This window comes from Musa acuminata, chromosome BXJ3-4, assembly GCF_036884655.1.
Source record: "Musa acuminata AAA Group cultivar baxijiao chromosome BXJ3-4, Cavendish_Baxijiao_AAA, whole genome shotgun sequence".
NCBI lineage: Eukaryota > Viridiplantae > Streptophyta > Magnoliopsida > Zingiberales > Musaceae > Musa > Musa acuminata.
The window spans coordinates 38922187-38949922 of record NC_088352.1 but is presented as its reverse complement, the minus strand read 5'-3'; the positions used below and the strand labels follow the sequence as shown (position 1 = coordinate 38949922).

General features: G+C 38.0%; 3 protein-coding genes across 6 annotated transcripts; all 3 read left to right on the top strand.

Annotated features, from left to right (window-relative positions):
- Positions 1-300: 300 nt before the first annotated feature.
- On the top strand, positions 301-2075 carry LOC135635846 (protein PLASTID MOVEMENT IMPAIRED 2-like). Its single transcript, XM_065147229.1, has one exon. The coding sequence runs from the start codon at positions 438-440 to the stop codon at positions 1980-1982; it is 1545 nt and encodes a 514-aa protein (XP_065003301.1). The 5' UTR covers positions 301-437; the 3' UTR covers positions 1983-2075.
- LOC135586713 (lipid phosphate phosphatase 2-like) lies at positions 2025-8028 on the top strand. Of its 4 annotated transcripts, none has more exons than XM_065147230.1 (8): positions 2025-2695; positions 4599-4820; positions 4915-5002; positions 5092-5201; positions 5325-5418; positions 6643-6831; positions 6927-6986; positions 7671-8028. In XM_065147230.1, exons 1-8 carry the CDS (start codon positions 2495-2497, stop codon positions 7865-7867), a joined length of 1161 nt encoding a protein of 386 aa, XP_065003302.1. In that variant the 5' UTR covers positions 2025-2494; the 3' UTR covers positions 7868-8028. The 4 variants fall into 4 exon arrangements, with proteins under 4 accessions (XP_065003302.1, XP_065003303.1, XP_065003305.1 ...); XM_065147231.1 differs by having other exon boundaries at positions 2561-2702; XM_065147233.1 differs by having other exon boundaries at positions 2587-2695; positions 4499-4820.
- Positions 8029-8818: 790 nt separating this feature from the next.
- LOC103969438 (acylamino-acid-releasing enzyme 1) lies at positions 8819-25192 on the top strand. Its single transcript, XM_009383000.3, has 18 exons — positions 8819-9023; positions 9153-9331; positions 9430-9739; positions 9869-10090; positions 10167-10403; positions 10531-10605; positions 13117-13255; positions 15971-16122; positions 16206-16288; positions 16373-16494; positions 16585-16663; positions 19804-20011; positions 21738-21798; positions 21918-22040; positions 23305-23502; positions 23905-23973; positions 24548-24624; positions 24703-25192. The coding sequence occupies exons 1-18, from the start codon at positions 8896-8898 to the stop codon at positions 24764-24766; spliced, it is 2526 nt and encodes an 841-aa protein (XP_009381275.2). The 5' UTR covers positions 8819-8895; the 3' UTR covers positions 24767-25192.
- The last annotated feature ends 2544 nt before the right edge of the window (positions 25193-27736 follow it).

Below are 27736 nucleotides of genomic sequence, written 5' to 3'. Positions count from 1 at the left end.
CGCTTCATGAGGGAAAAGTAAAATTTTGAGATTTTTTATTGAAGAATTCACCCTTATTTTTGTTGGTGTCGTTGAGAGCAACATGTCGAGCAGCAACCGCACAAATAATATAGTATTCTTCCGATACATGTTTAGAATTTTTGTGACACTACGCGGCGATATGATGGGTGTCCAGCGTCTCCAAGAAACCACCCAAGAAGGTCATTGTCACCGAGTCGGTCTTGGAAGCATATTACGATCAATCGTGTGGCAATGGTCCTCCTCCTCAGCAAGCAAGCAAGCAGATATCCTTCCCGGGTATCCTCCACCAACCAAAACCTTCGTATTTCTCGTAGCCAAATGCTTTTATCCCCCCACAAAGCATTCCTCGCTGCTCATCCTTTCCAAGCACATCACAGAGAGACTCATACGATTTCCTCTCTTGATTTCTTTCTTTCATGTGTTCAAATGCCAAACCAATGGCTAACAAATTAGAGCGTCAATCCATGAAGCAAGCAAAGGATCATGAGTCGATGGTACAGGAACTAGAAAAGGTGAAGCTTGAACTCAGCCGGCTGAAGCTTGACGTCGCCTCCGCATCGGAGGCAAAGGCCGATGCCGAGAAGGAAGCTACAGCCTCGGCTCTGCGAGCCGTGTGCGTTCTTCACTCGGTGGAGGAGCTCAGAAAGCAGATAGACGAATCAGACGAAGAGCATGCGTTGGTCGAGCTTGCTCGGATCGAGGCCGAAAGGGAGCACCGAGAAATAGAAGCTCGAAGAGTCGCCGAGGCCGCAGAGTTCTCCAACAGAGTCGACGCTGCCAGGAAGACATTCGACGATCTTAACCAAGAAACCATCCACCATGAGGAACTCCAGATGAAGCTTAACATCACCCAATCATCCATCAGCCTGTTGCAGGCAGAACTGGAGTCGGTTCGAGCGAAGGACAAGAATAAGAAGAAGAAGAAGAAGGAAGAACAAGAACGTTCATGGCGCAGTTCCTCCTTGGATGCTGCCAAAGCCGAACTTTTGGCAGCAAAAGAAGAATTGGATTTGGTCAAGGAAGAGGGGTTTAAGTTCATGAACTCGATGGATCTCATCAGAAAGGAGTTGGATCGGATTGCCCAAGAGACTCGTCAGCTGGAGAAACTAGAGAAGAAAGCAGAATCCAGTGTTCTTCGGCTCGACTCCAACCTTCTGAAAGCCAAGACTAAGTTGGAAGCCACGACAGCGGCTGAGGAGAGGGCTACAACCATGGCTTCCAAACTCTCCACCACACTGAACCAACTCCAAGCGGAGACAGAAGCAGCACAGAAGGAGACACAACTGATTGGCCAAGAGGCTATCGGTGTCCGAAGCCAAATCGCCAACACCGACTCGGAGATCAGCTCAGCGGAGGAGAAACTGCAGGCGGTGGTGCAGGAGCTACGCGCGGCTAAAGCATCAGAAGCGACGGCGTTCGAGAAGCTGAAGAGTGTCACCAAGCAAACCACCACGAGGGTTAGAGCTTCCTTAACTCAATGCAGCGCCAGCATACCCATCTCCGAGACCGAGCACGACTACCTGGTGAGCAACGCAGCAGCAGCCCAAGTGGTCTCGAGTAAGAAGGTGGCAGCGGCTCAGGCATGGATGGAAGCGTTGACGGACAGAGAGAGGAACGCGCGGGTGAAGGCGGAGCTCATCGAGAAGGAGTTGCGGGAGCTCAAAGCGGTGGAAGTGCGGGAACTTCACGAGACGCAACGGTCGGTGTTTGCCAGGAGATCCTTAGAAGAGGATCTAAACCGACTGATGAAACAGATCGAGAAAGAAGATGAACAGCTTTCGGAAGAGAAACCAAGGAAAGCCGTATTGCCAAGGTCAAGAAGCATCAAGATAAGACGGATTCCATCATCGCCGGGGGCTCCTCGACAGGTTCGTTCCCCGTTGATTGTGATCAAGAAGAGGACGAAGGTGATGCCCAATCTGGTACGGTTTCTCAGGGATGGAAGAGGCCGCAGGACGTGAGCTCGTTGACTACTTCAGCAACTACGACGGTCAACAACACTTTGAGCAAGATTTGGTTGTGACAGCAGATCAAATAAGACTGATTCATCTGGACTCTGAAAAGTCAAACTTCTCATTCCAATATGAAAACAAGAAGAAGGTTGGATGAGCCATAGTTGGCTTATTATGCGAATAATAGTGAAAAGGAGGCGTTCCAAATTCCCATCCCCAAAAGAAGACCCGACCCGACCTTGGCTGGTCATCCCGTTGACCTGATCCATGGGTCCCACAGAACAAGCGCTCCGATGGACGCGTGTCGGAACTGCTCGCGCTTGCCTGGATTCGCACGCCGGTTCACATGCCCGCTCTGCGGTGACGACATCGTTCTCCCTCCATCACTGTAGTTTAATCCTCGCGCGTTGACCCAGGATCGCCTCACCTCCCCGTGATCTGACCTCCACCGCTCCCACCTTAATAACCAAATAAGAAAGAAAATCTCACAGCTTATTGCGACCAAATCCATCACAACGTTTATGTCTTTATATATACGTACAACAGACCCAAATAGATTTGATTTCCTTCTTTGCGGCTTGCGTAGTCTCAGGAGTAGTTTATGTCTTCCGCTGACCCAACCCACCTTCTGTTGCTCCATTACCTGTTGTAGAGTTCCTTGCAGAGGAGGAGGAGGAGGAGGTGACGGCTGGACACATACTTTGTATTTCGGCAAGAGATCGGTGAGAGGTTGACGGACTTGCTTTTCTTATTGCCGTAGCTGTTTCTTGGATTCCCTGTGGGTTTCAACAGATTCTTTTGTTCTGTGGTAGGATTTTATGAATTTGCTTTCTCGGTATCTATTGAATTCGGAGTTTGGATGTTGGAATTTTTGGTTTTCATTTGCTGTCATATCTTCTGATTTCTTTGTTGTTCCTCAGTTTTTATCTGGTAGTTCTGCAAAGAACAATTATGCTTTTTGTGCAAACTACAGGCCCAGGATTCATGTCATACTCATTTGAGGTTGGTGGTCATGGTCTCTATCATGAAAGAGGGGATGACTCTAGTTTTTTGTCAGATTGCCAGATCTTAGTATCTTAGAATGCTGTACTTTGCAGTGGACAAGCTTAGAAATAGTGCACATAAGCTTTGTTTGGCTCGATATCCTTTGCTTACAGTTTCAGAGGGATAATTAGATTCTTCATTATATAATTTGTCATAATACAAGAAAAATACACCTGTTGTTTTGAATCCATGTTAAAAGTCGCTTGTACTCTCTCCCCCTATCTCTCTCTCACCCACCCACACACATACAAATCCTGAAGAATTGTCTGTCAACTTCTTTAGATCTATTTGATACGAGACTTTTTCCTTACCACACTTACAAAGTCATACGAACATATACTATTTATTAAGGTCTGAGAAATTTTGTTCTTTTAAGATATAATATCTTTGTTAGCCAAGCAAACTTGGATACATAGTTTTCCTGCAACTAAACATTTTGTTAGTTAAGAGGCTTTAGAGAAAATGCATGCCAATCCCATTGTTTACAACTGAAAGAAATCCTTTTCAGCCGTAGTACGAAAGAGATTGCAAGATAGGATGTTAAAGACACATATATTGATTTGTTCTGTGTACTTCTAGGATGATTACTCAGAGGTTTACTGATCCATTTCTTTTCACAACTGGGAACCGGAACTTCATGGCTCTCCAAGTGGAAAAAGGCATGCAGACGACCAAATATGGCTAGTCGTCCCTCAACCTGAAAATTGAGCGACTCACTTCTCGATATTAGCCTAGTAATCAGCCATCTGGGTCGCACGTGGTAGCACCTAAACCAGGCCAACAGAATACTAAAAATATACTTAAACAGCTACAATTCTCAAATCAACTCAAAAATCAGTTTCATATACCTTGAGGACATCATGACTTTGTAATTTTTGAGTTTTAGTCATGGCATAAGATAGCTCCCATACAACAGCCTAGTCTTCTTAGAATTGCATGCAGAGGAAAGGGATTCAGTTCTAGATGGTTAAAACTTAAAAAGATACCACTAGAGCCAGTCATATAGCAGATAGGTATTTGAGGATGTCCATTTGTCACTCTAGTTGAAATATGAGTCTAGTTTGACCTCATGTTAGCTGCATCTATCTTCTTGAAAAATAATTTAAGTGATTCAATCTCCATAAAATTGATCTCTAGTATCCAAGAATGGTGTGGGACTGTGGGTGATAGCATAAGGACTTCAGAACTAGATCTTTAGATCCCCTTTTCTGTTCATGGGAATGGACATTTGCATTGCTGCTCCCTTCACAAACACTGTTTTCCAATGGGAGAAACATTCCTATATTTCTGATTGCAGCGAGAAATCATAAAATTTTCAGTTCCTGATACTCCATAGAAGAAAACCATTGTCATGGGTGAATTATTGTGACTTGTTTTAACCATTTTATCATCATATCTTTATACCTCTAATTGCAATTGTTTTTATATTATTCTTTTTTTACTTGCAATTGCTGATCTTGTTGAAATATGTCTGAGAACAGATTGCAAAAGCTCGTCATGTAGCACGTCAAACAAATTGCATGAATTCAGGCATCTACCACATTATACCTGTATATTGATTCATCATTTATCTTCCATCAGGCAAAAATGCCAGATATCCAGTTAGGAGTTCACACATTGCGATCCCATGGAACCAAAGTTGCAAGATTTCATATGCATGACTGGATTATACTCATACTCCTCGCTATAATAGATGGATGCTTAAATCTTATAGAACCTTATCATCGGTTTGTGGGAAAAGACATGATGACAGATCTGAGGTATCCATTGAAAAGCAACACAGTGCCATTTTGGGCTGTTCCGGTACATTCTTCTTCTCTTAAGTGATAGTGAGTATTGCTTGATATTTAATATTGCATTGGAGCATTGTGGAACAATAACAACATCTTCGTGGCAGTTAATCGCCATTCTGTTACCTTTTGCGATTATTATTGGCATATACTTCAAAAGGAGGAATGTGTATGATTTGCATAATGCCATACTAGGTACATTTCTTTTCCTCTTCTGCTGTAGTACTTGTCAGTTTCCTTTGCTTCTCTGTGATTTTGCAATTGATCAATACATGTGTAAGCAGGCTTGCTTTTTTCGGTGCTTATAACTGGAGTCATAACTGATGCAATAAAGGATGCTGTTGGCCGACCAAGGCCAGATTTCTTCTGGCGCTGTTTTCCTGATGGAAATGATGTGTGTCCTAAACTTATTATATTACACTATTTCCCTTTACCATATTTTAAAATTCTCTTCTTATATATTATTTCATATAGCTTTTGTGTTAAAGAAATCTTTGTTCATACTCTTAAATTGCAGATCTACAACAATGTGACGACAGAAGTTATATGCCATGGGGAAAAGGGCATAATCAAAGAAGGGCACAAGAGTTTTCCAAGTGGACATTCGTCGTGTATGCATCAAACTAATAACCTAGTTTACTTGTGTATTGATAATTTTATATTCAGATCTTATCCAGTTTCTATTATGGGAGAGCATCCAATTTTATTACACTAAACCACTATCCTACTTTAATGTATATCTTTTAAAGGGTTACTTAGCTCAAAATCATGTTTTAAATGGTTAACCATCTCTCTATTATGTCTTTTAGCTACTGATATTTTGTGTTCCTCTTAAAGCGTCATGGTTATGTGCTAACCACATTTGATTTTCTAGACTAGTCCTACAACTGTGTCTGAATAGTCAACCAATGACAATTTACCAGCACACGAGATTCATGTATGAAGGTAAGTTAGGGCATTCCTTTACCTGGTGGATGGAGCAGCCTTGCGTAAAATCCATTTTATATTAGTGAAAAGAGTTGAATGCCTCATGGTTCCCTGCATTTGTTGTTGCTTTGTTTCGCACTAACGATATTAAGTGTTGCTTATAGAAAAATTTAGCTAGGTTAGGTTTTCGATGGATCAGACAAATTGGTTCTTGCCCTTATCAAATCTGGTGTTCTAATGAAGAAATTATTTATCATTAGTTCAGGGGCAAAACCAAGCTATACCATGTTACAAAGACATGCTTTTTACTCAACAGCATAGTTTTGTTCTGTGAAACCAGCTGCCATAGTTTGCTGATAAACTTTGTTAATTTTTTCTCAGTTCAAATGTCTTTGAATGGAATCTTGCTGTATAATTTCTTCTGTTAACTTGAAATAAGCAAATTTATGTGAGTTTTGGTGCCTACGATTGGACAACAATTTTTGGATTGCTGGAATTCAAATGTTGGACATTTGTAGCACTTCAGGCTTCCAACAGCTAAGATTTATGTTACAAGAATAACCACAATCATGTCATGATGTTAATCATCTACTCATTGCACACATTTTTCATTCTTTTTTTGCTTTTTGGTGATATTGTGGTTCTGATTCATGCGTAATTATCATAGTGGTTATATCATTAGCTTGGAGAATGTTTGGTGTTGTGGCATGAATTCCAGAGACTCTTCCCCTGTTTGATCTTGCTTGGGTTCTTAGCAAGCTTTTTCATCATGACTTACTCTAATTAGGACCTGGACTTCCTTATACATCAGATTGATGGACATTAATCTAAGTGCCATTCTCTAAATGACTTTTGTAATTATACTACAGGGATAATTGGGACTGAAGATTTTTATCATCCATTTGCAGGGTCTTTTGCGGGTCTAGGTTTCTTAGCATGGTATCTAGCAGGGAAAATCCAGGCTTTTGATCGTAGGGGCCATGTCGCAAAGCTATGCATTGTATTTCTTCCTCTACTTTGTGCATCCCTTGTGGCAATTTCTCGCGTCGACGATTACTGGCACCATTGGCAAGATGTCTTTGCAGGAGGATTTCTAGGTTTGTGCAGAATCAAATCAAGTTTTCAAGCTTAATCTGTCTCAATATTACTGAGTAATTGTGTTTCCTTGCAACCTATTTTTTGATATCTGCAGGATTGGTAGTCAGTTCATTTTGTTATCTGCAATTCTTTCCACCCCCTTATCATCTAGACGGTATGCACCCTTCCCTATTTATTGAGGTGTATGTCTCTGGTACTTATCTTCTCTTTTCTGTGTTTGGTTTCTCGTGGGAAGCATTGTTTGTGCATTTTTTCATGTAGAACAGAATGTATTTCTCATCTCATCCAGTCGTTTATCTGTACATATTTTGTTAAGCATATATTTCTTTTGTTAAACCGATTAAATTTCTAGGTCTTATAAAAAAGAGAACCGAGAAAAGAGGTTTTAGCATTCAAAGCAAACTAAAATGTGCCAAATTAGCTCGGCGACAACAGGCAAATACCACAAATGTAAAAGTTATTAGTGGCTCCTCTAATATCTCAACCTTGCCATGCTAATAAGGATCAGTTATATATAGAACGAGCATTTACATGCCTGTTAGTGTTATTTTCCAGCCGAAAAAAATGGGCTTCTACGTGGCTCACTTCATGGAGGCAGTACAACTATCACAAATTGTTCACCAACTATTATTTATCTATGTTGTTACCAATTGGCATGAATGTTACGTCCCTGTTATCAAGAAAATATATATTGAAATCAAAATTTTGCATCTTTTCACAGGGAAAGCAATATATGTTGATCAACAGTATGTGAAATAAGACATTCTCTCAAGATTCTTGTGCCATATAATTTCTGTCACTGAATTCTTATCAAGTCTCACCGTTGTGGTTCTTCCAGGTTGGTTGCCCCATGCATCCTTGCACACGATGGCTGATACTAGAAACGAGGTTCAGCTGCAGTCGACTACGAATTCTCTTCAGTCAAGGCCATCGGTGATTGACACTGTTTATGTTGCATCTGAGGGTCAGAATGGAATCCACATGAGAGACACAAGCGCAATTATGGACTCAATGGAAGCCGGTTGGAGGCATTGATTTCCAGTATATCATCTCCTCTTCACAAACTGAGTTCTTATCTGCTGTACATTGCTGTGTAAAATTTATTCTTCTTCTTCTTTTTCCCACTTATGTCTGGTCTGCACTCTGATACATCATATTTGACATCATGTCATGATATACTGCTACTCGTTTTTCTACTCTGGTGATTGAATGCTGAAACATTGGAAGCACTGTTCTACAGTAGAGGACTGTAAATCCTGAAGAATTAGGATCCACATGGATTCATAGTTCTTTAAATCCGAGGCCTTGATGGCATTCAAGAACCATAGCTACTCTACCAGTAGACAAACTGAGACCATGGGAGACTGATTGAAAACTCAGTGATGCTCATGTTTCTCCGAACCAAGTCATAACCTCATCTCTTGAAGTAGGAAAGATTCTTGAGCTATCAAGAGCTGGTGATTTGTCATGGCAAGATAAGATTACTTGCTGCCAGTGGGTATGAAAGGATTGACCGCTGTTTCATGCGTTCTGAAGCCACCTAAGAGTGGTGTGGCATCCAAAACATGCCATGAAACAGAGGCTCTTTACGGTGTTCTTGCGAACCAAGGATGGATAGGAAAAAGCAACGATGCATGTGGAACAATGGAACCGAATCACAGAAGGTCGCTGTTTGTTCGTCACTCGATACGACATCCTGTTCTTGCAGCGATCTGTGAATGCAAACAGAGACGAGGGGTGATGATGGAGTTGAGCGCGGAGGGTGAGCTAATCTGCGTCCATCTCGCTTTGAGATCCACGAACGCCCACTTGATTGATGATGGGGTTCGGGTTCCCTGTTCGATCCCACGCCGGTCACCATGCCACGTATCAGACCAGGGAATGGAAATCCTGCCCCCTCACAACCAGATGGGGCCCGCGATGGTGTTAACGCGGCGGTGTTTAATGGCACGAGAAATTTGAACCTTGTTTGAGTACGGACAAGAACTGTTACGCAGATTTCCTCAGGCTGATGATTCCTTGCAATCATCGGTGCACGAATCAAAACCAGTCAACTTCTCGACATGGCCAGCATCCACACTGCCGCTGCTAATCTCATTTCCTCTCCCCTCCTCCATCGCTGCCTCCTCCTTGGCTCCGCCTCTTTCTCGTCGTCGGCCGCTCCAAAACCCTTCTCTTTCTCCACCACCAGGTTCTCTCTCTCTCTCTCTCTCTCTCTCTCTTAGATCGGCTACTCCGATCTTCGAATCCTACTATTTGTTTCTTTTCTTGTTATCGGTATTCGCTGATTTGGTTTTTGTTGTCCCTCTTTCTTGGTCAGGCGGAACTCGTCTGCGTCTTCGGCCATGCAAGCGCCGGATTCCGTCTCCGCCAAAGAAATGCCGCCGAACGGAATCGACCCCACGACCGCGGAAGAATACGCCTCGCAGTCCAAATTGCTCCAAGAATTCGTCAACCTCCCCATCATCGACAAGGCTTGGATCTTCAAGTCCGACACTGGTTCGATCGGACCTTTCTTTTCGTTGTGATGCATTCGGTGGTGGCACTGGCGGGTTCTTGATGTTTGTCCCTTTTCGTCTTTCCCTTTGTAAGCGCAGCAAACACCTCGTGGGCCATGTTTTTGGTCAGGCAAGCAGATCTTCTGGCCAACAAGAAGAGGACGATGACATTGTCTTCTCGTATCTCGAAGGCTAGCAAAGATTCTGTCGATTTCCAGTGGCCTACCTTTCCAGTCGAGATGAGCGGCGCGGCCACGGTGGTTCCATCACCGTCGGGTTCTAGGCTTCTCGTGGTTCGTAATAAGGAGAACGATTCGCCTACGGTGCTCGAAATTTGGGGGTCGGCGATGTTGGAGAAGGAAATTCACATTCCCCAGTCGGTGCATGGATCAATATATACCGATGGATGGTAAGGGAGAATAGTTTTCTGGCTACCATATATTTGATACTCTGTCTGTCTGATCGATGTGATAAAATTATATGCACTTTATCTTATATATGTAGATATATGCTCTATTTTATATTGGTTCTTATGTAGGTTTGAGGGAATTTCATGGAACCATGACGAGTCAATGATTGCATATGTCGCTGAAGAACCCCCTCGAGCAAAACCTGTCTTTGATTATTTAGGCTTCAAGAAAGAAGGTTCGGCTGAGAAAGATTGTAATAGCTGGAAAGGACAAGGAGACTGGGAAGAAGACTGGGGTGAAACGTATTCTAAGAAAAGGAAGCCTTCACTTTTTGTTGTCAGCATTAATAGGTCTGAGATCCTGAATTTAATTGTGTAGGAAAGGATATAGCTGCAAACTAACAATCTCGTTTTTCATATGGTACAGCGGAGAAGTGCGAGCTGTCAAGGGCATTCCTTGCTCCTTAAGTGTGGGGCAAGTTGTTTGGGCCCCACCTTCTAAGGGGAGTGATTCATTGTTGGTATTTGTTGGGTGGTCAGCAGAAAATGGTCTGCAGAATTCTCCCAGAAAGCTTGGTATTAAATATTGTTACAATAGGCCATGCGCATTGTATGCAATTGTGGATCCATTTCGCCAGCCAAGTACTAATAAAGTGTCACATGAGTGAGTTTGCAGTTCTATTCCAACCAAATAATCCTTTTCTTAGATCGGTAGAAGTTGATGTTCTCTTTTAGTTTATACTTGCTGTTTTAGTTGTAATAGCTTATGGTGCCTAACCTTCATTCATCAGGGGCGAAATGGATGACCATGCAACTGCAGTCAATTTGACTCATGGCTTTAGTAGTGGATTCTTTCCTCGGTTCAGGTAATATATTTTGCTTCCCTTGATTTATTTGGTCTTTGGAATCATGTTTTTCTTTCTGTAAAAGAACAGAAAGGGCATGCAAGTAACTGGTGTTGTGATTGTTGTAGGTTCTGCTGGGCATAATTTCTGTTTTAAATTTTTATAAATAACGAAAGCATTCATTTAGTTTTTAGTGTTCTTTTTCTAGAAACTTGTTTGTTGCTAGAACTTGTAACTTATTGGGAGATCCAACATTGAACGATTTCAAGGACCCTTGATGATCATGAGGCAAAATTGGGTGTCAAGTGGCAGGTTGCTTTTGAAGGCAGTTGAATTAAGAAGCTTTTACTTCATAAAATATTAGGCATAATGGATGCACTTAAAAGAAAGGGAAAGAAAGAAGAAACATAAAATTGAATATATCCAGCATGTTCTCTACATTGGTTACTGAAGCTTGTAGCACAAAGTTCTGTTTTGGTGTTTGATTTACTTTGAATATCCTAACAATCCTAACAAGTAGTTTGTCATGATTTTTTGGTCTACTTCCTTAACTGACCATGCTCTTTTAAAATAGAAGTATAGGGCTATCCCAAATCCGTAAGTTCTTCTCCATAGATCACCATTAATTGGACATTTGTCTACCGCAAGTTTCTCATGCTCTTCTTTGCCTTGAGCAAAAGTTTCTTGAGCTCTTTGCATTTATTCAGAGTGCACCTGTTATTGTTTCCTTGACTGCTGCCAATTTTGCAAATTCCGATCCTACACAAAGAAACATCAAGTTGAACATCTGGGTTCTGTCTTTTGTTTCCTATGTCTCTCGAACTTTTCAGTCTTCTGCTTGGACTTCTTTGTTCCTGGATCTGATAGGATCCTAAACTTTTACTGTCACCTCAAGCGATTTTGTTAAATGGGAATTATATCACTCAATGCTCATTAATGTAAAAATTTTAGCAGCTATATTTTTGCTCTTCCATATTATATTGCACAATCCTGGTTCTTGTTAGTCATTTCCCATTGTATGTTTTGTCGATTAGAGTGTATATTATTAAATTGTTTGTAGAAAAGTTAAGATTTGAGTAGATTCCAATTGTAGGAGATCGAGGAGAAGTCTCTTTTACAAGAAAGGATCATAAAGATTCAATGGCAAAATATGCAATACCATATCGTACCGGTGTTTTGAGGTTGGCTCGGTACGGTACGGTACCGATATACCGAGCGGTACACCAGGGCGTATCGAGTACTGTAGCACTGCTACAGTGTAATACTGTAGTACTGTAGCAGTACCGAGTGGTACCATTCTGTACTGCATACCATGTTCAATGGTATTCTTGGTTTAATCTTATTCTTTTGGAAATAAGAATATTGATATAACCAAGGATTAAAATCTCGGTTTGGTACCAATACCAGTTGGAATCTCAACTGTTAAGTACTAGTACTGTGAGTGTCAGTATGGTCGGTACCAGTTGGTACCAGCCGGACCACCATAACTAGAGTGGGAGGCCGGAGGGGAGTGTTGACCACTATGAGCTTGGGCAACTCCTCTCTACATGGTGCATAGTGCAGAAGTGGGGTACAAGGTGTTGCACATCATAACAGTGGATCATGGGCAGCATGTGAGGTGGTGCTTGAGGACGAGGATGACAGAGTGGAAGGAGCCATGAACACTGGCAAGGATGAGGAAGTCATGGCGGAAGAGGCCAACAAAAGTAGGAGAGTGATGCAGGAGAGGATCCTGACTTAATGGAACTGGAGGTTTCTGCGAGACCGAGAAAGAGGAAGTAGAGTCATGCAAGGTGAGCTGGAAGCCTGCGGGCAGTGGTGGATGAGGGGGAGGGTGGCCGACCAAGCATCGATACATATGAGGAAGCCTATCAGTTTTAAATAACAAAAAACAGAATTGAGTTTACCAGTCAGCTATCGGACAGATGACTACCCAAGCTATATCAATCAGTACAATCAGAATTTTAAAATTTTGGATATGACTATGATTAAGGACTGCCATACCAATTGACACATGTTGAGGGCAAAAAATTTTAAAAAATGCCAATATATAGTTAGGTTAAAATTTGGCCTACATCGCCAACACAAAGGCATGCTGATGAACATAACATGGAGTTATGCTGCACCAGAGAGTTATTAAAATTTAAAATGTCATCCTGCCATGGTATGACAATGCTTAACCATGGTAAGCACTCAGGAGTCATGAATGGTCAAAAACAAAAGGAAGAAAAAAAAGAGAGGATCAGACTTGTGCTAACTCGATAACTGAGAGGGGGGTTGGTGCACTGTGCCAAGACAAGAACAATTAACAGGGACCCACATGGATGACACTAAATTATGTATCACATGTTCAGTATGTATAGCTCATATTTTTTATCAATACCATTTTGTTCCATCATTTGGATTGCATCATAAGTTACTCCTCTGTGGTACATTGGTTTAGATTCTTCACGTAATTATTACTTTTGTATCCAATATGAACTTTCATAAGCTGATTTAGTGCTTCATTGAACTGTGAAATCTCTAATGCAGTCCAGATGGAAAGTATCTGGTTTTCCTCTCTGCAAAGAGTGCTGTTGAAAGTGGAGCTCATGCTGCAACAGAATCACTTCATAGAATTGAATGGTCTGCTGACAGAAAGCTGGATCAATCTGTTAATATTGTTCATGTGGTATGTTTTTGTTTTGATGTTTTGACTAGGAATATTTCGTCTTACTAATAAAAATGTGCATGTTAGAACCTAAATCATATCTTGGTCACCATATAAGGTCACTTGTAAAAAGCAAACAATATAGTCTGTACATGTTGCAAGTATTAGATCTAAAGTACCTAAGCTAAAGTCATATGTTAGTGATTACTCTATCATACATGCATTTTATTACAACAATAGTCACAATATAATTATTGGATACTTCTCTTTTCCAGATACATCTTTTAAGTCTTGAGGAGTTTTTTGTTTTTAGTCAATGAAAATCACATGCATCTTTTTTCTTTTATCTATATTTTTTGTTAATTGTCTCAATGAATAAGTGTCTATTATGACTGATCTTTTGAGTAGAAAATCAAACTATTTCTCAAAAATTTTTGTTTTGTATCTGACTATTTTGATTGCCATTTCTTAAAGTTTTGTAGCATCACTCATTAAGTTGATTATTGAGTGATTGGATTGATTCTAAAATTTTCCTTATTCTTATATATCAATACCAATGGCTTCTCTATTCATCATATGCTTTTTCAATTTTTTGTTGAATAAACTTATTAAGTCCTATTTTTTTAACTCTTCTAAACCTGACTATAGATATTATCAATTTTCACACAAACAATAACAAGCATAATTTCCTAATTATTAGGGTCTGATATATGATTTTTTTATTATTGAGCTCTATATAAGAGAATTTCTTTAGTTGAATCAAACATTTTCATATCTTGTTCAATTGTTTCTGGCAAAGCCTTCTTAGATCACCAATTGATTTCCTTCACAACTAATTCTAATTGTTTCACCTTGTCTAACGACAACATCTATAAGTTTACTTAAAACATTTTCATACCATGTTAGATGATTTTTTCACATTTTATCATCTATTAGAGCTATCCTTAATTATTCATGAATGAAAATATTCCTTTTCTTATATTTTTTAGTAACTTTACATATCCACATATCATCTTGGCTGCACAAACACCTCATAATGCCAGTCTCAAGCCCAAATAAAAGAATTGGGAGGATCATGTTAGGACACCAATAATGATTTTAAAATTGTGCTAGAATTCATGAACATGGATTATCAAATAACATGGTTATCCATATTCTTATTCTCTTAACAACTTCCTTTACCACATGAATTTACTTGCGAAAAGTACATAATCCTTAGACTTATCACTTATAGTTATTTATAAAATATTCATTAAATAATATATAAAGTTTATTTGTTCATCTTTCCTTAATCTATATTGTCAATAAGCATCTTTTGATGTTCATTCACTATGCATCTAATATTACTTAAATATTACTCTGTCTTTCTCCAAGTTTGAAATTGTTGATTAAAAAATTATTAAAAAAATCCATGTACCATAACCCACTAACTAGTGAAATTAAAATATGCATTTTGGATGGGATTTTGTATAAACTTTAGAAAACTTAATAGGTGATAGTGTAAATTGGTAAAGGTACAATAACAACAACAAAGCCGTTAAGTCCTAATTATTTGGGTTCGGCCATATGCAAGGATTGAAATTTCGTACCGTATCGGTGTATGGAGTTTTTATATATATATTATATATATTTATTTAGATGTACCGTTCGGTATACCTTGGCATACCGCTCGATACTCTCATACCATACCATACCGCCCGTAAAAATATCATTCAATATTTTTATATTTATAAAAATATAAAAATATATTTTTATATAAAAATATTAAAAAATAATATAAAAATATAAAAAGGAGGCGTATGCTGCCTCGGCGACATCACCTCCTCCTCTTCTCCTCGTCACCTTAAACAAGGAGAAGAACACGAACTCCTTCATCTCCTCATCTACGGCGTTCGACGAAGAAGGCGGTGAAGACGTCAAAGGCCGTAGACGTCTCCGACCTTCGGCGAAGAACGCGGTGAAGAAGAAGCCGCTGAATCGCAGACGAGGCGACGAAGGGGACCACCTCTTCCATTGCTCTAGCCGTCGCCTGGTCGTTAACTCTTGGATCGAGATCGTCGAGGGAGGGCGGCATCGGATCGGGACATGTCGATGTTCTCCCGATTCTCCCTCTTCTTCGAACGCTCTCTCTTTCTTCTTCTTTCTCCCTCTATACTTCTTCTTCCCTCGCTGCAGCCAAGCTAATACCGCCCGATACAACCCTGTATTGTCTAATACGAGGCTATATCAAGCGTTCCGCCCGGTACGGGCGGTATCATTCGAAATTTAGAACCTTGGCTACATGGATCTTTTGCTGCCATTGGGATCTGTAAAAAATCATATGTTTAATTAAGTTTAGAGGTAAATTGGCAAAGATGCTAGCTTAAAGACTTTATATTGTCTTAAAAATGTTCTCTTCTTCAACTTGGTCTTTTAAATATATTAGCTATATCTAACAATAAATGCGACTTTTCCCTTTGCATGAACTAGAAACCATATTTGCTTGTCTGGTAAGGGAAAACCAAAATTTCTGGTTTGTCTAATTAAGAAAATGATAACTTTTATGATAAACACTTCATAGGGTCTGAAAGGATATTGTGATGGGCAATTACACCTAATTCACTTCTATTAACAGGAGAATTCACTGCTTGCACCTACGTCCAATTATATAAGATTTAGCTTATTTGTTTTCTTGCTTATGTCAGTAGTGTGATGCAATTCTTGATTCAAATATTTACAAATCATCATGTTTTTCAGGTCCCTGTTGTCATGTGCCCTGAGGATGGTTGTTTCCCTGGGCTTTATCAGTCAAATATCCTATCTAATCCATGGCTTTCTGATGGATGTACAATGATTGTTTCTTCCGTGTGGTGCAGCACCCAAGTAATACTTTCAGTAAATATTTGCAGGTACTTTGTATTCCATGTGTGTACCACAAGTTAATGCTGTACTGATCCTGTATGTACTGCTAAAGAATATATATGTTCTACAGCTGCAAAGTTTCTCGTATCAGTCCTAATGAATCAAATTATTCATGGGATGTTCTTGCGCTGGACGGAGATGATATTCTTGCTGGTAAAGTCATTTGGGTTTTATGAATTGAAAAGATGGTAAACTCAATATCAATTTACATGTATAATTTTTGTTGCTATTACCAAGTGTGCAGCAGTCCTGTTGACCCTCCACAAATCAAATACGGATATCATACTCAGCAAGTGGACCAGTTAATTACATGGAATTGGTTAGATGTTTCTAGCCCAACTTTAAAATATTCTGATAAGGTTCTCTGTATATTTAGTACATTTTCACTTTTGTGGCGTCAGATTATTCTCATCGAATGTAATGAAGATTCTGTCTCTCTTGTTCCACAGGTGAGATCTTTGCTATCATTTCATAAATTTAGTTTATTGAAGATTCCAGTTAGTGATCTTTCTGAAGAACTTCCTAAAGGTAATATAGCACTACCTTATATTTATCATTTTTCTATAACTTTACACCTCCCTAATATATGATTAGCTGGATTTAAGCTCTGCATCATTTCTTGCATTGATGTTGCTTGATGGTAAATCAAGTGTACCAACTGGTATATACCACTGGTGGTGCCTCTTAGTACATGGGTGGAAATGTGGATGCAGTTAAAAGTTTTGCTTTGTTTTTTGTGTCATACCGCTTTAATTGATTGAACCGGTCTAACAGTTTAACTAAAAGGGAAATTGGCATCTATAAAGACTTTTTGGGCCAGCTAAGGCTTGAAAAGATCAGCAGCTTGTCTATCTGTCAGCACTATGAAATATTCAGTTGCATTGATGTATGAGGCAAGGTTCGCAATACCGTACCATACCGGTATTTCGACCTGGGCTCGGCACCGGTACGGTACGGTATACCGGGCGGTACGGTTCGGTACGGCAGACCCTGGTATGAGGTAGGATTCTCAATTTCGATGTATACCGCCCGGTACAGGTGGTACGTACTGGTCCAAGAGGATACCAGTATGCAGACCACCCTCTACCAGGCGGTACCAGTGTTTTGACCTCGTATCGAACGATAAGAGATCTGTACCGAGCGGTAATGGTCGAAATCTGATTGTTACCGAGGCGTACCGGTTGGTATGCCCTAGATTTCGACCTTTACCAAGGTGTATTGGTCGGTACACCCTGGATTTCGATCGTTACCAAGGTCTACCGATCAGTACACCTTAGTATTTTAGGACTGTTACCTCCATGTATTTTTGGAGGTTTTTCAACTCTTTTTGGGTATCTCGTCGGTACGTCCCGACGTACCATTGGTATGTCTCAGTATGTACCGTACCGAGCAAGGCTTGGTACACTGGTACGGACTGAAATTGAGAACCTTGGTATGAGGTTCCTATGCCGAACTGATTGTCAGCACTCAACACTATGAAATCTTGGGTCTGCATTAATGTATGAAAGATTCTCTGCAACTTACTAAGTTCAAATTTGCAGTACTATTATGATCAGAGACCAATAACTATTTAATTATTATTTATCTTTTGATCATTTGTAAAGTTGCACTCATGACCTAATGTGAAAAATTAGCATGAATGCTAATTGTTGTTTTTAGCTCATATATTTCTCGAATTAGTCCTTGTTCCTTCAGATGGGGTTTTCAATATTTGCTAGATATTTTTCCCTTTCAATGGTGTGAGCACATTCTTTTTGTCTAGCAATTCTATTTTATTGTCCTTCTAACTTTGAAGTTAATAAATCACTTGTTTAGATTTTCTTCAATCTGAATTTTTTGATAAAATATCTTATATGTTATTTTATTGTTTATTTTTTTTGTCAAAAAAGCACCAGATTGGTCTTTGGGATGGCTTGTTTAATATCTTTTTTTTTGCAACATTTTTCTTGTAAAGTCTTATACCCTGATCATAATAGTTTCTAAATCTTTGCTAGCTTTTTGAGATTTTTTATTTTTTTGGGTCAATGGTGCTCTTCGAATTGTTCCATCGCTTTCATTATAAGACACCACAAATTTTCAAGCCTTCGGTATTTTTCCAGTACAATTATGTGTTCCATCGCTTTATATAAACTGTTCATCTCAATATGTTTATCTCATGTCCTAATTTTGTCATATTGCTCATTCTCCTTTCAGGCTAAATGCTAGTTTTAGAAAAATCTCTATTAATTTTTGTATATTTTAACTCCAAATATTCTAGTATGTGGGCATGACATACATTTGTGTGAAAAGCTAGAGAGTGAATTTTTCTCTTCTTTTTTGGAACAGTAGGTCCATGTTTGTTTTAACACAAGGGACCTTTTTTCCCCAATTTCAGCTTTTAAATCTCATGAACTTCTCTATCTCTATAGTGACTACAAACAGAATGATAATAAGGATAGAAATCAAATCCCAAGCATTGCAATTACTGACAGTTACGCATACTACAATAAAGTTTGATAGTTTTGTATATTTATCGGTTCCACCTACCAGAAGGGTAGTCCCTGCAATTTCATGCATTTTTCTTTGTACAATTTTTGAAAAAATCATTGCACATCTTTCCAGTTTTCCACTAACATGGTTGTATGAGATTCTTTGAGAAACTGCTGATAAGTATTAATAACTTTATTGCTATTTCTATTATAGATTTTTTGAACTCTGTCACTGGGTTAAAAATAATTCAGTTTTACAGTAGCTCACCTCCTATTTTAATTTTTTTGTATATCAAACTTATAGCTTTTAATTTCTACTGGTTTTTCTTCTACCCAATTATTTCCTGTAATCCAACCATGTTAATTCTTATGATCATGTTACTGATTCATCCTTTATTTCAAGTGTTCCTATGTTTGATATTGCTAATGAAAGACTGCTCTTGTTGCTTCTTTACATATGTTTTGATAAAAGTATAGGAACGTGTGCCTATTTGCCTCTATAATTTTGCACTCCGATGATGCATTACACTAATAAGGCCTAAAGTCAATCATTCTAATTTTGCTTTTGTGGTTGTAAATGCAGTGTACCAAAAGTAATTTTCCAATCACCATTTAGGGGTTGATAATCATATTCTCTTAGGAATGTTCATTTTTTTTATCATTAAATTCAATATTCCCTTTTATCTCCAACATTGCTAGAAAATATTTACATGGGAGAAGAGTCATAAAACTTAGCTGTAGAAGTTACAAATGAATCTTCATTCTTTATTCAAGATAAGGGGTAAGGATCACATGAAAATTCTTGTATGCAATGAGAAATTTTTCTCTTTTGTTTTTGGGTTTTGTTGAGAGATATTAAACTTAATTTTCTCCTTTTGGTTTTGAGCCAGTCACATAATAGTTCATTTCTTGGAAATACAATTTTCATTTAGTTTGTCTAGATGAAATATACTTGTGATGTTGCCCTCAGCATGGAGGAAAAATATTAGTCTGGCTGTTTCTAATTAGTTGGGACATTACATATTGTTGTTTATGCTAGATCTGGTTATGCAAAGTGTAAACTGTATTAGAATTGGTTTTTAAGAAATAGTTTAGCCTTTGTGCTATCAATGTTGGAGATGACCTTTTTCATTAAATATGTATGTTTTAATAGTTCAATAAATAGACCACCTAGAACAGTGTTTTACTGCCTATATGCAGGTGCCCATAAGCCATTCGAGGCTATCTTTATACAGCATTCAAATTCTACTTCTGAGGAAACATGTAAAAAGAGTAAAGTAGATGGTGTATGTACACCATTGGTTCTCATTCTCCATGGTGGTCCACATTCAGTTTCATTGACGAGCTATTCAAAGTCATTGGCATTTCTTTCTACATTAGGCTACAACTTGCTTCTGGTGAACTACAGGTGAGTATTATTACATTTTTTGGAGGATTAGGTTATACATTTGGACTGGTGGCATGATCGTTTTCTTTTTTTGATCTGAATGAGGAGACAAGTACCCAACCTTTTTTTTTTCTTTTCACTGGTTTCTTCCTAAGAATTCAACAGCCTGTAATTTTTAATGCATTTCTTTTACCTACAATATATTGAGCCTCTATGGGAATGGTTGAGGTTCTGAACTGGTTTGCAATCATTTGTTGTTAGGAGACAATGGTGCTGCCTTAATTTCTTTCTAAATTCATCCAAATGTTCTACATTAAATAAATAGCATTTAGTCAGTACCTACTTATATTTATAATTGCAACATAAATAGTAAATTGCATTTGGGCTTTGATTCCCAGAGGTTGGTCAGAAAGTAGGCCTGCAGGCTTATTCTTCCTCTCCATCTTTTATTATTCTTACTGTCCTTTTCTCTTTGTCACTCCCTTCTCAACTTTTCTTTCTTTTCATTTGCTTGTTGTATAATAGTTATAGTAGATGCCTGTGGTTACATAATCATCTTTTCTTCTTTTGCTCCTTTCTCTCCTCTATTTTTAATTTTTTTTCTCTTTCTATGTCAATTCTTTTTCTAGGCACTGAACTAGGTGTTTAGTTGAAGTGGATCTGTTCTGATAAAGTGGCTCTAATTGCTGATTTCATAATATTTTAGGTTTCATTTTCAGACTTGTAGTCTCACTGAAGTGTATACATCTGTTATATATTATTTTGTATGAAGAGACCTGAACAGAATCAAATTTCTTCATTAACATGAGTTGAATTATGATTCACTTTCCTTGGTTCTACTTCTATAGCTATCTCATGGCTCCTAATTAGTATAGAAGAAATTACATTCAGGACACATGAAAGAAAACTAACTAATTGTTTTCATTTTCTGATCATCTTTTTCTCTTGCTTTATCAGTCCCCTCTTGATATAGTCCCTAAAGACTTTTTTTGTTTCTGTTAGCAACAACACATATATAGGCTTCTAAGTCTACTGATATCTGTTCTCAATATCAAGATGTGGCTGCACCATCATAGGAAATCTTTGAACAAAATTAAATAAGGTTCTTTCTTGTGGTCACATTCATTTGACTTTTATCCGAAAGTTTTTGTATCACTCTAAAGCAACATTAAACTGATTCTCTTTCCTAATGGGTTAATCATGGCTTTCTAGAGTTCCTTGAAATAAGGGATTTGATACAGAAGTCATTTAATATGATTTGCCTAATTAATGTTGTCTTCTTTAGTTTTCTGCCAAAATATATACAATTTACATTTTCATAGTTCTTGATGATAAGGGAAGAGGAGAGTATAATGTCTGTTGTTCTTAAATGAAGACATGCAATATTTTGCAACCAAACTTGCCTCAAGTATTATTCAGATTTACCCTGAAATTTTTGTCATGAAGAGATGGAACCGTGCAGTAATTCTTTAGCCTGTAACATGGTTTATATAAAAGTTTTTAAGAATCCTTTAACTAAACCAACTTGGGCTTGAAGATGATTAATTTTCTGTTTCTCATTGCCACACATGTATACAAAAGCAATAGTAATATGGAGTAGACAAATTCTGTCTTACTTTCTTTTTCCAAGGAATATTTCTTTTTTATTCTTTTAGAGTTTCTATACCATACTTTTCCTTGTTATGTCAGGTCTTGGCTGTTATAGTTTAGGATTTCTGATGACTTTATTGGCACAAATTTTTCATAGGGGTTCACTGGGATTTGGGGAAGAAGCATTGCAATCTCTTCCAGGAAGAATTGGCTGCCAGGTACTTGCTTTGTTGGTTGTCCATGCTTTTGAAACTGTTTATGAGGATATCCTATATCCAGTGGCAATAATGAATTTTTAACAGTTTCTGGCATGATTATAGTTTTCTGTTGGTGGCAGGATGTAGGAGATGTACTTGCAGCTTTAGACTATGTCATTGATGAGGGACTTGCAAGTGCATCTAAAGTAGCTGTTCTTGGAGGCTCACATGGAGGCTTCTTAACAACTCATTTAGTGGGCCAGGTTAGATATCAGATGATTTGAGGTTCTTAAACTCATCTTATTGTTATTGTTGGTATTATAGTGCATATGAATTATTAAAGCCATACAATTTATTTAATTTGCTCTTTAGATAAACCAAATGAAGAAAATCATGATGGTACAATGTGCATTATCAATATGTTGTCTTGTAAGGCCTTCTGAGCCCTGACAGTTGATACCCTACTGACATATGATGTGTGATGTCCAAAGCTATTACTAGTCTGAACTATTGATGGATGGAGGTATACAAGATTGTGTGATGTGATAATCTGTATTGCTTTTTCTTAAATATGGCATCATGAATTTGGAGAACTTTTTCCATCAATAGATTGTCTTTCCTTATCTGGAACAACATTGTGTTCATCTGCCTTCCGCAGACCTGTTGTTGTAACTTGTAACCTCATCTATCGGGTTGTCCTTATAGTACCAGTAGGCCTTTGGTGTCTAGGTTGATAGAATATATTTAGTAGCCACTGCTTGTTGTATTAACCAAACAGTGAGAACAATTCATCAACACTGAAAGATAAGTAAAAAGAATGGTTCATCACACTTTAAGTTTAAAAAGAAAGATGCAATCTGTTTCTTTTGGATAAAAGAAATTGGCCTTGTAAATGGATCTTTGATGCTGAACAAGTTTAGAAACACCAAGTTAAATATCAAGTGGTCCTTCAATATTTAGATTGTGACGACACTAATACTATACAAGATTTCAAGAAGCAATTTAAATTCCAAGTCAACTTTCATGCTTAACAGCCTGAATGATAGATTGTTGAAATTTCAGTACGTATTATATTTTAATTATTAATCTTCTAACTTGCATTCAGTACAAATACTGCATAAAAACTTTTACTTCCAGACAATGGCTTGTACTTTTACTTTATTGGACAACATAAAATGTCTGTGGTGCTGATGTTTTTAGGAATCCTACTGAGAAGAAAGTGGCACTTGTCATATCTGTACTTGATGCCAGTCTCTTTTCTCCATCAAGCATTATGTTCAAGTAGCCTGTTGGTGAAGAAAGGCTTATGTTCTCTCTACAACTACAATTACTTGTCCTGTTTTCATGTGTGTATGCCTGTTTTTTTCTTTAGTTGTCTAAAAATATCTAACATTCTAGGTTGTAAAATGGATAATATTATTATTTTTAAAAAAATATAAAACAGTTTGCCCCAACAAGACAAAGATTAAGCCAGTTTAATAATTGATTGTATAAAAGGGTATTGACTTCAGTTTGTATTTGCTGCAGGCTCCAGATAGATTTGTTGTGGCAGCTGCTCGCAATCCTGTATGTAACTTGTCACTAATGGTTGGTACCACCGATATCCCTGATTGGTGCTACACAGAGGCTTGTGGGAAGGAAGGGAAGATTTTCTTCTCGGAAGCTCCTTCAGCTGAACAGCTTAGTCTCTTTTACAGGAAATCTCCTATATCACATATTCTGAAGGTATGTGGAATTGGTCATTTGGCCTGCTACAAATTTCTTAATCTTTCATCCGGTTGCAATTTTTTGTGAGTTATGCTTATTATATGCACATAAAGTAGGCGATGGAGTTATTGGCAGTTAAATGATACACATCCAACATGTTCCTGGTGCTATTATGGATTTGAGCATAGTTCACAAAGTTGACCTCTAATTGAGGTTATTAGGCTTAATGGGTTTTGGTACTTGCTATCTATAGATGCCAAACAAACAAATGTTTTTAATCATGTTGCCTATTTAACGTTTATCATGCACGTTAGTGTTTGCTACACCTCATCTTGGCATGAATGCTGAAGAGTAGTGTTGGTGCCTGGCACAGACTTGCATGGATTAAGTTGTCTTTATTTATCTTTCTTGCAATTTTAGGTCAAAGTGCCTATTCTTTTCCTTTTGGGAGCACAAGATCTTCGAGTTCCTATGTCAAATGGTCTACAGGTATGCTATAAGTTTGTCATTGTAAGTTATATAGTATGATTGAAATGCTTACATTTTTTAAAATTTTTTGGTTTACAAACATTTCCTCCTCCCATCTTCTCTAGCTGTTTCCATTTGGTCCATATCAACTGGTACACCAATGTGTCTGCGCATTGGTATGGTGTCTAAATTTTAAACCTTGCTTACAAGTCATTTTGGGTGTTTTGAGTTTCCAAAAATCATATTGAACAGGAATTTTCCTTGTGCAAATGATGCACTATATTTGTCTGACTTTCTGAAAACGAGCAACACAATTTCTTTCTTGATGACCCCAAGTAATTGATTTTGTAAGTTGATACCATGATATATTTAATAAAAAAATTGAACTCCTATGATATTACTTTGATTAAAGTTTTGAACTCCTATAGCTCTGGGCCTCTGGCCTGTTGAGATATGAGTAACTTACATCATTATGAGACATTTTGAGTCTCAAGTACAATTCGAAGAGGTCTTCCAATGTCATCGTTGTTGTTAGCTTCTAATAATGTTACGGTTCCGGTCTTTCTTTTTGTGTGCTGAATTACTAAATTTTCAGTATGCACGGGCTCTGAGAGAGAAAGGAGTTGATGTCAAAGTGTTGGTATTTCCTGAGGATGTCCATGGCATTGATAGGTATGCGAGTCACTCGTCTACTTAACTGATTTAATTTAGCCTTTATCCGCCCTAATGCAATGTATATATCGATTGCAGGCCTCAATCTGATTTTGAAAGCTTTCTTAACATTGGTGTCTGGTTTAAGAAGCATCTAAATTGAATGTTTAACCTGTGAACCGCGTGTCAATGTTTCTCACCACCTAAGTTGTGAATGAAATAAAGGAATTCATTAGGTCAACCATTGACTGTGGTGGCTAACAATTGCTGCATTGGAAGCATATCTGAGGATAACGTAATTTGTTCAACTCGTAAGCTGAGTTCCATTTCGATGACAAAGTTGATGTGGGTTGGTTCAACATCAAGTTTTATGTATATCTTTAGTTTTTTTAATTTGTGCACCACACCCATTGATTTCCACAAGAAGCTTATCTTCTTAATTTTTCTTATTTTGTGTTACTCTTTTTTTTTTATTTTAAGTGTGGTGGGCTCATGCACAAGAAAGAATCAAAACTATCTGAGAAATGGAAACCTGAGTTGTCGCTGTTTTTATATTGCCACATTTTAAATGAAGAAGACTTGCATTGTAGTTGTCATTTGGAGAAACTTGTGATATGATGTACAGAGGGAAACAAAATATACCCAGTTGGAACTTGGTATATCTGCATATATGCATGTATGTATATATGTATGCTGGAACAAAGTTGCTCAGAGATCTTGAAAGGCTGGGATCGTGAGAACAACCTGGTTTCAGGTTTTGGCACTGTGGTCCTGTGATGGGAGTGGGAGAGGCGTTCCTGCACACCTTAAATTAGCTTAAGCTAAAAGGCCCGGGCATGGAGGAGGACCATTCGGTCAGTACAGGCAAAAACTGTGGTGGTGTTGTGGTCTTGAAGGCAGTGTTGCAACACTATTAATCTGTCAACAGCTTTTAGCCTTCATCACTTGACAATGACTTCAACCTCCTCCTTGTACCCTCTAATAAACCAAAAACAAACATACTCCAAACTGCCTGCCTCTGATACAAGCATCAGTCTTCCTGTCTTATAAATGTGTAGAATTCTTTTGCTAATGGTAAGCATAGTTCTGTCTCCAACGAGATTTTATGAAATCGACCTACGACAGGTCAAAAATATTTGGTTGGTGCCGATCGTCAATCTGAATTACAGTGACATTTCGATCTAGTTCTCATTCTAATTCTTGATGCATAATAAGAACCGTCCAATAGACAACTAGCATTGGAATCCTTCATAGTCAAAACGTACTTTCATATTTCATCTATCATCATCGATATATTCATTCTTAGCGTGATCTTTTCGACACTCAAGTTAATCGAAGTGAAACGTAAAGATAAGAAAAGAATATATGTCATTGTCGATAGGTTTCTTATTTACAGCTTGCGATTCTCAAATTATAATTTGTGTCTTGATTCATCCCGATGTGACAAATCTAATCGATATATTTTTATATTTTCTTTAAGTCAACCTCCACTTGTCAAGTCTCGATAGGCCGACGAGTATTATTTGTATCAAATCATCATTTGGCAAAAAAAAGAAAAGAAAAAAAGATTTGAATGCCATTCCACATTCAAAGATAACCCAACTCAATATTCCACGTTTGTTCAAAAAGATCCGGCGGCCGTCGATGCTATTCTATACCGCTTAGTGTTCCCATTGAGGGTTTGCTAGTGGCTGTGTTATTCTTTAGTTCTTGGTTTGGTGTTTCTGAGCGATCTGCCGAGGATGATCTTATCCGAAAAGAGTCTTGTGCTCTACTTCTTCCCAAAAATAAGAGGGGGAAGAAGAAGAAGAAGAAGGTGATGATAAGAAGGGCAAAAGGACAAGAAGGAAGATGATGAGTCCGAAGTATATTCTCAGCCAGAGTGAGTGTATTGTACACCCCAAGCAGCACCACAGTCTGATGCTTGTGCTCTTTCAAGGACCACAAACAATGCCAGTGGAGATCAGCAAGCAACCTATGTGAGCAGCCATTGTCAACAGTACTCACTGTTCCTCATGAATAGCCTCTCTCATTCATCATCTTCATCCTACATGTACATTTGTTTTGCTTTCTTAATTAGCTTTTGCTTTGGTTTCTTCTCCGAGTGGTCCAAAAGGGAAGCGACTTCCTCCCTTCTGTAAACTTTCTCTCTTGCATGACAGCAAACAATTAGGGCATGTAGATGGATCAAGAATTTGGTATATCTGAACAACTACTTCAGAATATTACTGTCCATAATGCTGGGAAAACAAATTTAGTTTATTATTTTTATTAGTATTTAAGCAATGTAGGTAATTATGAAGTCACTTGGATATTAATTATGATTTAATTAAATGAGGTGTAAATGTGGTTACTTTGACAAGAGAGATATTTGCAGAAAATTATGCATGCGGTCAGAAATTATCTCTCACATCTATAATAAATGACAGATTAGTGTGTGAAGAGCAAAAGAACAATTATGTGAGGATTTTGTGTTAAAAGATTAGATATTGTGAAAAAGTTAACATAACGATGAAATAGGTAATGTACCGATGGAAAAGACTATATTTAGAGTTTTCGATGAAGTATCAAAATATTGAACAACAAGTCACAAAAGCATATAATATGTTGAAAACTTCGTAAATATGTCGGATGTATTGTTGATTCGTCGAGGTCTTAATCAAAATTATTTTGAGTCAATTTAAGTTGATATTAGGTTGAAATAAAATGTTATTATCAACAAAGTCATCGGGCTTAAAAGTCAAACTAAATTAGGCTTGTTAGAGGGTCAAACCAATGGCCTAAGCTAAGTCTAAGCGATAGTACCATCAGGCTCAAACTACCATCGTAATTTAAGTTGATGTTTGTGCTTTATCAATCTTTCCGACAGTGGTACCACCTATGATAGTAGTACTTTCCATACTCTAAAATTTTGAGGATTTAAATTTTTAGTTCTATTCTTAAAGCCTTTTAGGCTTATAAGTATCTCACTCAGGTTAATGAGGTATCGGTTCTTGAACTAGTAAAATATTATAAACTCTCGTTTTGAGTATAATTTAAGTCTCCTCCTCTTAAGTTTGGTTATAATTATAAGTTACAGAAAATGAGAGATCTCATATATAAATATAAAGTAAAGGTTATCTCCTTAGCCTGA